The 11218-nt window shown below is 36.6% G+C and overlaps 1 protein-coding gene across 1 annotated transcript in view; it reads left to right on the forward strand.

Moving 5' to 3' along the window:
* The first annotated feature begins 6469 nt into the window (after window positions 1-6469).
* The window catches only part of gla (galactosidase, alpha), a 5844-nt gene continuing 1095 nt past the window's right edge, over window positions 6470-11218 (forward strand). Inside the window, exons 1-6 of the mRNA XM_008326403.3 lie at window positions 6470-6762; window positions 7738-7912; window positions 8764-8938; window positions 9684-9775; window positions 10199-10360; window positions 10761-10958. Of these exons, the coding sequence (XP_008324625.1) occupies window positions 6614-6762; window positions 7738-7912; window positions 8764-8938; window positions 9684-9775; window positions 10199-10360; window positions 10761-10958 (951 nt within the window). The 5' untranslated portion in view covers window positions 6470-6613. The remainder of the gene's footprint in view (window positions 6763-7737; window positions 7913-8763; window positions 8939-9683; window positions 9776-10198; window positions 10361-10760; window positions 10959-11218) is intronic.

An 11218-nucleotide genomic window follows, 5' to 3' on the forward strand; every position in this document is an offset into this window, starting at 1 on the left:
TTGAAAAGTACTGATCAAACATGAATTCAACTAGAAATATTTCCTTGACAGGGCAGTGACATCCACGATGAGGCATTTTTAGCTTTATGAAAATCCTCACAGACCACTGCGGTTGCGCTGTCACTTGTGTTAAAGGCTATGCCTACACTGCTGCATCTAAATAATGACATGTTTCAGGATGACCAAGACACACAGGTCTGCAGGGACTGTTGTCTGTAAACAACCCACTGCTGCTGCTGTTGCTGCTGATGATTCTGACATGCTACCAGGAGTGAACATCTCATCCTCAACATCAGCCAAATGTATGTGTTTATTCTAACAATTGAACAGCTGGTCTACTGCTGCGCCCTCTGGTCAGTTTGTGTCAGTGCAGTAAATCCAAAATATGATTTTAAAGGCAAAGGCATGTTTCACCTTGGACAGTTCTCCAGTCTTTTCAGACTTTGGAAACCACTACCATATACTGACAGCTAAGCCTTTCATTATAGAGCGGTGAAGGAATCCGAAACATTATATGCACAAAGGTATGAAACTGATAATAATTTCCTCAGTCAAGGTGACAGACTATGACAATGTCAGGAAGTTTTTTTTCTCCGGGGCTAATTTAAAAAAAAAAAAAAAAAGCAGGTTTCTTTGTTAACCCTTGTAAAGTCCTTTGGGTCTAGCTGACCCCCGGTGCAGCACCACTCTATTCTGTTCCGCCTGTCAAAGTCAAAGACAAGTTCCCTTTATGACACAGGGTCAAAGTCTTCTCACAGCTGAAGAGATTTCATTGATAAGGTTAAATGAGTTAAAGTCAAAAAAATAGAAATACATCGATGAATTGTATATTGTATGAATCTAGGTACATTTGACATTTCTTTGTCCAATTTACTTTGACTCGAATCTTTGGTTCAGAAAAAGTCTTACATTCGCTTGCACGAAAATCGCCACTGGTCGACTGTGTCGTTGCTCTGTTTGTGTGAGGACAATCCAGGTAAATACAAAATACAATTAAAGGAAGGAAGCTGTAGATAAACTACTATTGTAAACCGTTAGATATAAATCATTGTTTTGTCTGTGGACTTTGGCATGGTAGGCAACAGAAACCTACACCTTCCTTGTTATAGAGCAGCAAGAATGAAAGGAGCTTTAAAGTGGTATTTACAACCTAAGCACGGTCAATATGGACATCTACTAATAAATGTAGACATGGGTTTCACTTCTGTGTTATTGTATCCTGTTGTTCATCACAGAGCTAACCAGACCAGAATAGTTCCCTTTTTAAGCACAAACACGTAGAGACTTTTGCTATTGGTCTGTTCAGCATGTCTAACAGGGAGTTCCAGTAATCACACAGCAAACAGCTCTGTCTTTACCATACTTACACCATACAACTATGGGAAAAGGCTTACACCTTGAAACCAAACTACAGCCATACTAAGTATAGTGGTGCCTCTATCGCTATCCTATCGCTGTAATTGCATTCTAACGCGAAATGGGAAAAAATCGCAAAGTAGAGACGAAATAGTTATTATATTATTTACGTATATATTTATATACCCTTTACGAACCTCCCCCATACGGTTACCAACCCTCCCTAGACTGTATTACCCTTTCTAACACATTTATATGCATAGCAGAGTTGTATAACGGCGAGGCCGAGCGAAGTGAACGAGAGAGTGGCGGTCACACGAGTGAAGATGCTAAGAGATACTACGATGCATGCGCCAATCAGCGTGAGGAACAGAATAGCAATTAACCAATAGTATGCTGTGTACGTCTAGGTAAACAAAGCTACCAGCGCTCGTTCGCAAATGCACTTTTAAAGCCAAAAGTTGCGTACGTTTATTATTTTACCATGTCTTTTAGTGTATTTATCTTGCTATATTTATATTATATTATATTATCGCAAATGCACTTTTAAAGCCAAAAGTTTCGTAAGTTTACTATTTTACAATGTCTTTTAGTGTATTTATTTAGCTATATTTTCGCAAGATCGGATTTAAAAAAATCTGCGATGTAATGAGGGAGCGAAAGAAGGACCACGATACAGAGAGGGAACACTGTATTACTAAAATATTTTAAGCTAAGCTAACTTACCTAAGCCATGTAGCCAAACTAGCAGATCATAATAACAATCGTGCATACATCTAGGTAGCAAGTCCCAAAAGCAATTTGCAACAACTGCCCTGAGACAAGTCTAAATCTATTAAAACAATCATTCTAAGAGAGCTAAACATTAGCAAACACGTTATGTGACGTTGCTAAAATGTCCTTGTACCAGATCAAAAAGAACTGTAACAAAACAATACTGTAGCTGCTGTAACATTTCTTGCAGTGTTACAGCGTAGAACTTTATAGCATTATTTGCAGCAGTTGCGCAACATTATTGCGTTAATATTATCTCATAGTGTTCAACTAAGCTAATGTTCAGGTGGCAGTGGTGGCTTAGTGGTTAAGCACGAGGACTTGGGTCAGGTTCGAGTCCAAAAGCTGCCATGTTACCACTGAGGTGCTCTGAGCAAGGCACCGTCCCTACGCACTGTTCACTTTGACGATGGGTTAAAAGGTCACATTTGGTTGTGTGCTGTGGGGTACTGTGTCACAATGACAAGTAGTTCACTTTCCTTCCTTCCACTTTTCCTTGTTGAAATTGTTGAAACTATGACATAAAGTTCACTTTCCTTCCTTCCACTTTCCTAATTGTTGAAACTATGACATATAAATAGGGCAGTTCGGAAAGGACCTAACAATAAATTGCAATTACTTTAAATTAACACATGTAAACTTTTCTGAAGAAAACTGAAATCAAAAGCAAACAAAACAACGAGGCTGACTGGAATGGAGTGTTGTTGTTGTTGTTGTCAAGGGTCTACAGAGGGTATCCATGGTGTCCAGGATGGAGATTTTATGATTTCCGTGTCACCATGGTAACCAAAGAATTGCTGCATCCAGAGGGTTTTTGATTCCTGGTGGCCCCTCCAGGTCCAGGTCCTGGTTGTTTACACTCCTGTAAACCAGTGTGTCATGGTAGAAACTCATATCCCCAGACTGTTTCAGTCCAGCGGTTAAACTTCACGTCAAACAGCAGAAATATAATTGGACTCAAATGAGATTTTAACCTTTTTCTTTTTTTTTACACACAGGAAGAAGATGCTAAATGTTTAATGCTTAGTTCTTAGCATAATAAGGCATTGTGGGCCACGGCGAGGCCCATTCATTTCGTTTTCCATTCACAGCTCCGTAATTGTCTGACACACAGATTGAAGGCGGTGACTGCTACTCCTCTTATTCTTAATTAGGTGTGCATTTATGAGTTTGGTCTGTAATTTGTGTGAAGGAGGCCGGATCTCTGCCGCAGATTTTTAGAAAGACTGCAGCGTCGTCATTTATCTAATCTTCATAAATTATTTAAAAGAGACAAAAAACAAGCAGACAAGCAGAGACACAGTGTGTGTTTCTTAACAAGAGCAGAGCTTAAGTAGTAATACGTACTTCTGCTTGTTGCCATTCCGGTCAAACAAGACCAGTTAGATTTGAACTTTAATCATTGACAGCTTTTTAGAACATTGTCCTTGAAATTCTTATGAACGGAGAAGAATCTATCGGCATACCCAAAAAGCGTTCATTCTAGCTTTAAATAGTCAATCATTACTTACTAAATTAGTAAAAAAAAAAAAAGACTAAACAGATTATGAATACATTCAGATGAAAATTTAATTATTTTGCCATTTACATAAGGATATCTATTTAAATTTGTATATAGCTTTCGTTGAAATGCAGAGTGGTTTATTATAAGCATTTTATGTTGCAGTTCATTTGTAATGATGTTTTGAGAAATTTCTGAGGCGAGCAGGTGGGTCAACTATGTAACAATCTGGCTGCCTTATAAAGCAGCTGGTTCATCTTTTGTGAATAATCACTAATGCCAACATTGACAAACTGCTGAGATAGTTGGAGTGACACCGCAGGGTTTATGTGAAAAGAAACATTCATAAACGACAAGCGTGACCTTTGCGCTGAAATGTCAAACGTGTCTTTCTCAGCCTAACACAAAGGTGAAGGCATCGTTTTCGAGAACAGGTATCACACACTTTCTCAGCGGCTAAGATATGCACTTACCGGAACTAAATATCAGCGCCTTAGATGCTGTAAATGTCCAGATTTCAGTTGGATTCAGTGTCTCTTCTGCTCTTGTTTTCATGTTCATCACTGCCACTGAGAGGCGTAAATGAACCACAGCGTGTTGTGCTTAATGAAGACTTTTGACAGATGGTTAGTCCTGTTGGTATGACTCCCTGCAGTGAGCCTAGTACAGATCCATTCGTTTTCTTTCTTCTCTGTCACAGAACTGAAAACACTGCCATTGGCTGAAATATGTTGAAAATCTGTTACGTGAGAGATGAAATAACTCAACTCTCTGTTCTATTGTGGAATTTTTACACAATTGAACAGAGAACTTTTTTTTTTTACAGGTAAGTACATTTACAGGAAGTACATTTTAGGTTTTGCAGCTTACTTCAAAGACAGGTCTGGTGCACAAGTTCTGAGACCTGTTTTCCTTAGATCCATTAAAGTTGAGTTAGCAAAGCTAGTCTTTTATCTTGCTAATTAAAAAAAGAAAAAAACTTACAGTCGATTGTTCATTAAATGATGCATCCATCTTCCACCAATTAATTCTTTTCATTAAGGGTGAAGGGCCCAGTCCTTGGTGGCCAGGATACACACTGGACTTTGTTTTCCAGTTCATTATAGGACCACAATGCGAGATAAACAACCTTTCGCACTAACACTCAAATTCGTTCATTTCGGCTATTTGCTGACCTATTTTTACTTTAGTCTTCTTTAAGATTTATCTCACTTAATTTGAGCTTCCTGCTTATTATTTCAAATTATATAATTTTGTATTTATTTGTCTTTATCTCAATACACAAACAGTACAAAAAGTCCCACACAATGTCATGTAATTTCTGGTGGATGAGCAGGTTTAGAGCTGACATCACATGACATGTGTTTCTTTGTCTCAGTTTAAAGCCACAGCATGAAACAACCGGTCAGACCTGCTGGTTAACCCCCCCACCGCACCCCACCCGTAGGTCTAAAATGCACAAAGAAACACGAGATCACTCAGACTCAAACGTTCACCTCAGATTTTTCAAGTTCCAACTTTAAAAAGTACCCAAAGAATACGGTCATTACAAAAAGTAACAATGACCTTAAACTTGAGGCCAGAATATTCAAAATGTTCTCAATTTCAGTCAAAAATGACTTTGAATTCAATCAGTTTTTATCATTGCTTTGCAGTCAAACTTACAATCTCTGGTACCTCTCTAAAAGACTGAAAACACTGACTCTTGCTTAAGGGGACCAAACTGAACTTGTCTCAATCGTTTCTTCAATGACTTTGATTTGTTTAGGCTGCAAAAAGTGGACTAGGCACCTTTAAACAAGGATTCAGCTAAACAGTTTTATGAAAAAGACATAAGTCATTAGTGGTGCTTTGGCCCAGAGGCAATGTCTCTGTCATTCATGTGGCACCCCAGGGTTAATTTTGTGTATTGCATCTATTAGCAATACACGCAAAAGTAATTATGCTGTTTTCCTAGCTTTAGCTAAGGCTAGGAAAACAGGATAATTAATTGTGTGATCTCTTAATTAATTAATTAATCTCTGCATATTACTCTCTGCATACTACTTATATGTAAGTAATATGCAAATGTCACATTAGGCACCCTTTGACAGGGCTTCACTTTTTTTAGGCTCAGAATTGACTAACAAAAGAATAATTAGCAAATGTTTTGCAGATTTGAAACAAAACATAAATATTAGCAAAATAAAAAATAGACTAAAATTAATAGATATTATTTTTTTTATTTGTTTAGATTTAGGGTATTTTTAACAGTGACAGGTTATCACAATAAAATGCTAACTGTTACTTGATAAAATAAATATAAAAAAAAATAATGTTATCTTGAATTAGTACAAATTTAAATTAAATTGGCACAGGCAGTTAAGGGGTAAAATTCTAGGGAAACTTAAAAAAAACTTGGATAATAACAGGTCATGGCTACAGTACCTAATAAGTTAAATCAAATGTAGTTACATTTAAAATAAAATCTAATTTTTAAAGATAAAATACATATGCTTGATGTATGGATATATTTGCTATTTTGTATGCTTGATGTATGGATATATTTGCTAGATTGTTATTATTGTTATCTATTTAATTTTGTTCCTTAGCTTGTCTTTTTGTTTCCACGTGATTACTATATAAAACAATTATCTTATTGCATGCCTGTGGGATTTTAGGTTTTTATAGGAATGTACGGTGATGCATATATTGAGAATTTGTGTAAATAACCCATTCAAAAACACACCTGTCTTTCGTTCTTATTTCCGGGTTTGGGGCGCTGAGCTGACATGTGATCGGCCGGTTTGGTGAAACATTTGTTTTAATTGGCTGAGTCTGTTCACATGGAGAAATGGGCGGGTTATTTTGATGGGACGTAAACGAGGAAATAAATATGGGTGCAAACCGTTTATGCGGTAGCAGCACCTAGGGCTTATGTTACTTGGCTTTGTTGTGAGTTGTTGAGTGTTTTTAAAGTTAATTTTGTGTTTTTGTGCCGCCATGCTTGTTCTTGGACTGGTGGTTTTACTAGCCTTTAAAACCGAGGCTTTAAACAATGGTTTGGCGCTAACTCCCACCATGGGCTGGCTTCACTGGGAAAGATTTATGTGCAACATCGACTGTGCGAAAGATCCTGACAACTGCATCAGGTTAGTCAAGTCTCGTGACCCGCTGCTCCTTTTTCAGGAAAAGAGCAACCATTGCATGTGACTCTAGTCCTTCGCTTTTCAGAAATACACATTCCACCTGTTTCAAGTTAAATGTGACAAAAAAGCCAGCCATTTTCAGCTAATTTGTGTTCGTCCTTAAATTTAATTCAGTTAGTATTTGATTTCTTGACACGAATCACGGGTTTATTTGTTTACTTTTATTTCTTACTGGTAACCTTTAAAGAAAATCAACTTTTTGTAGGATACATTTCTAATAAAATAATAGTTTTGACCAGGTAACTTGTAAGCACTTCTGTAAATAACTAACATTAAAAGCCTGGTTCATTTAAATTGCAAATGACAACATTGATTGTTTCCTCAGGTAAATGCATTTTTTTCTTATTCTGCTTATCACATTTTATGAAAATATATCCTATCATTTTTTCCTACAGTTCCGCCATATAGGCGTTATGTGGCTTGTTTTAAAAATATGTGGCAAATGAAAGTTCTCTCCTCACATGACTCACTTACATGACAACAAGGAATGATGTCACCTTCCTCTGTTCTCATGTTTACCCAGAAATGGCATGATTATTTTTTATCCTCTGTTCTCATGTTTACCCAGAAATAGCATGATTATTTTTTTTTTCTGCTTTGTAAAATGTACATGTTAAACCTAAAAGTTTTAAACTGTGACACACAGTAGCAACTGACGCACTTTTGCTTCCAACACAAGTTTAAATGTCTTAAATCGTGACTTTGCTTTTGAAAATTCTTTGTTTAGATTTACCTCAGTGGAATAAACGGAAGCAGAAAACTGACAGCCTCTCAGTTTCTTGAAGCAAAAAAAAAAAAAAAAATGCTTGTGGATGAAAGATTTTGAAAATCTAGTTTATAATCATGAACACATTATTTATGCTGCATGGCAGTGTCATGTACTGTATATCTGACACTCTCTCCACACTGTCTTGCCAGTGAAAAACTCTTCATGGCGATGGCGGACATGATGGTGAAGGACGGCTGGAAAGATGCTGGTTATGAGTTTGTCTGCATTGACGATTGCTGGCCTTCATTTGAACGTGATGCTCAGGGCCGCATGCAGGCAGACCCAGTCAGATTCCCTGGAGGCATCAAGAAACTGGCCGACTATGTACGTAGCTGTTCTGACAAGACAATTTTATTTGCAGTATTTTATTATATACCATGTTTAAATGTAGTCAGTTTGGCTTAAATGAATTACATTAAATATTTTCTTGTCCTTAGCCAGATTATGGCTTCATCTTTTTGCCATATTTGCAACATTCAGTGATAGGAAGCTATTTTTTCAAATAATTTATATTTATAAATTGAGGGATTTCTCCTCATTTATGGCTAACTATTAGGGGTTTTTTATGTAATGTGTAACTTGACAGACTTGTTTGAGTAGCCTTTTCGCTAATGACGTGTCAACCCAGTAATAAAGCTGATAGCCAATGTGGCTTTGGTGGTCAAAAATGCTAGGGTTATTTAAAGCTAAAGATACTGAAAAGTCAGCAAAGCGACTTGATGTAAAATCTAAATAGTGGAAGGTTAAGCACAAATGGTTAAAAGTAGTGTCAAATTGCTAAAAGCTAGCTGAGAAATACGTGATATTTGCCTTTATCTCGAACATTTTCTGTAAAAATAAAAGTAAAATATGTGAAATATATTTCTGCTAATCCACAGCTGCCTCCCTTGTTCCACATTTGAGTCACCAAAATTTCTGTAAAAATAAAAGTAAAATATGTAGAATATATTTCTGCTAGTGACAGTGACATCACAGGCCTTAAAGATTTTGTTGACATCTGTTGAGTTAAACCGCAACGATTTTATCCGTTGAATATTTCTGGGTGTTTATCTAGCCTGTGTTACTCAGGGCCACAGAGACTGAACTATATATATTTTTTGTAGTTGTGCAACACTGCCACCTGCTGTACATTAGTCTATATGACTATTTTATTGCGTGTTGTTTTCTTCTTCCAGGTCCACTCTAAAGGCCTGAAGCTGGGGATCTATGCAGATGTCGGCAGAAAAACTTGTGGAGGTTACCCTGGTAGTCTGGGTTACTATGAGACCGACGCTCAGACTTTTGCAGACTGGGAAGTGGATCTGCTCAAGTTTGACGGCTGCTACATGGACCGCACTTTAATAGCAGAAGGTGAGCCATAAGCAATTCTAACTGAAAGAAAGGTGATGAGTCAAACAAGATATTTTTTTCCAATGCCTAACTACATTTTTGTAATGTTTCTGGAAAAGTGTGCGAGATAAATGTCCCAAAGCCTTTTTTGTGGCAAGGTTGCACAATGGAGTTTGAAAATACTGTGAAATAACTGAAGTGAAACACTTTTTACTAAACACATTTAAACTGAAATAAAAAAATAATTAAATTAGTTAGGCAAAAAAAGTAAACAAGAATAGTCAAATATTATTTAAAAAAAAGAGAGAGAAATCAAAAATATAAATTAATTAAATTTCTTTTACATTTTTAATTGGATTCAGTATGTGGTGGGCATAGCTAAAATTAGAATAGATTAGAGTAAAATTAAAAGTTAACCAAAGATATAGAAAATAATAAATAGCTTTAAATTAAGTTATTTTCATCCAAATTACTAGATATTAGGGTTCAATATCTTATTGGCCGAAATCAAAAGTTTAAAGTTAGCTTAGTTGGACATTAGATTTTCTTGTTATTATTTGTTTGTTAAGTTTATCACAGTACATTAGATTTTCTTGTTATTATTTGTTTAAGTTTATCACAGTGTTGTAAGAGGACATAAGTGTTAGTGTTAGTACAGGCGTTTTTTAGTTGAGTACTCTCTTCCATAAAGTAGTTGTCAATGTGTGTACGTGTGTTGTTTTGACCTTGTTGTTTATTTAAGTTTCTTTTGTCTTTTCTGTTCAAGGTTACGTAAACATGTCTATAGCACTGAATAAAACCGGTAGAAGTATCGTCTACTCCTGTGAGTGGCCCTTGTACGACTGGAAAGTTGAAATGGTGAGAGACCGCTTTATTCTTTTTCAGCCAGGCTATTCAAGTTCTGCTTCAAGTTGAGTATCTAGACTATGATTGTTTTCTGACTGATATATTTTTTTAAACCCTCATTCTTCTACACTATAGTCCTAACTGTTGCCTCCTGTGATCAGTGTTTGTCACTGATTGAAATTGAGCAAACAATCTTTTATGGCTAAATTATACATTTATCCTACTGTAGGAGACAGCAGCAAATCAGCAAGTACTGACGAGGTTCAAAGGTCATTCCTTATGGACTTTGGCTTTTACAAACGAGCACGAACACAAGTGGCTTGTTAATTATAATGTTGTCCACATTTTGTAAATCAAGATGTGATTATTGGTAATGATGTTGAACACTATTTTAAGACCATGGGTCACATGTTGAGTTTCTCTGCACCTCTCCAGCCTGACTATCCAGCTATTCGGGACACATGTAACCACTGGAGGAACTACTATGATGTGTATGACTCATGGCAATCTGTCAAATACATCTTGGACTGGACAGCTGATCACCAAGACATTTTGGTCCCTGTAGCTGGACCTGGGGGCTGGAACGACCCTGATATGGTACTAATTCAATGATATACAGCCAAGACGCTACAAGTATTTAAGATGGGTCAAGGAGGTTAAAAAAAAAAGGACAGATATGAGACGGACAATAAATGACTCCAGGGTTATCGGTAACACTAATGATTACCTGTAGTACAAGTGAGGTAGTACAGCAACAAAAGCTAGCCAAGAAGATTGGTAAATATTCTTAAATATAGCCTGAATACCTAACGGTTTGCAACAATGTTCATCTATAGCCAAACCTATATGGTGGTAAACTTTAATTGGTAAAAAAAAAAAAATGCAAATAAGTAGACCACGAAATAGTTATACAGTATTTGCCCTGTATTTGATCTGTATGTTTTCTTAATATCCCCTAATTTTTTTTTTATACTGCGCTTGGTTCACCTCATTTCAGCTGGTCATTGGAAACTATGGGCTAAGTTTCGCCCAGCAAGAGTCTCAGATGGCTTTGTGGGCCATGATGGCTGCACCACTGATCATGTCTAATGACCTGAGGGACATTGATCCTCGCTCCAAAGAGGTGCTACAGAACAAACACATTATTGCTATCAACCAGGACTCTTTAGGGATGCAGGGATACCGCACGACTCAGGTAGGTGGTTCGGAACTACACCGTAACTCTTATCAAATACAAATAAAATTAGCTACAATTTACATCATACTGTCAGACTGAACAGTGCTTAATTTAAAAATTTTAAAAAAAGTTGTCATTATGTAATATTTGGGGGGGTCACCCAAATAAAACAAAAATATTGGTAACCTCATAAGTAAAGTACATTTTCAATTCTGTAGTATCAAAAAGTTGTCACTTTTTTTGGAAAATACTGAAAAACATTTTCTGCATCTGATTGA

Source organism: Cynoglossus semilaevis, chromosome 15, assembly GCF_000523025.1.
Source record: "Cynoglossus semilaevis isolate Cse_v1.0 chromosome 15, Cse_v1.0, whole genome shotgun sequence".
NCBI classification, from domain to species: Eukaryota; Metazoa; Chordata; class Actinopteri; order Pleuronectiformes; family Cynoglossidae; genus Cynoglossus; species Cynoglossus semilaevis.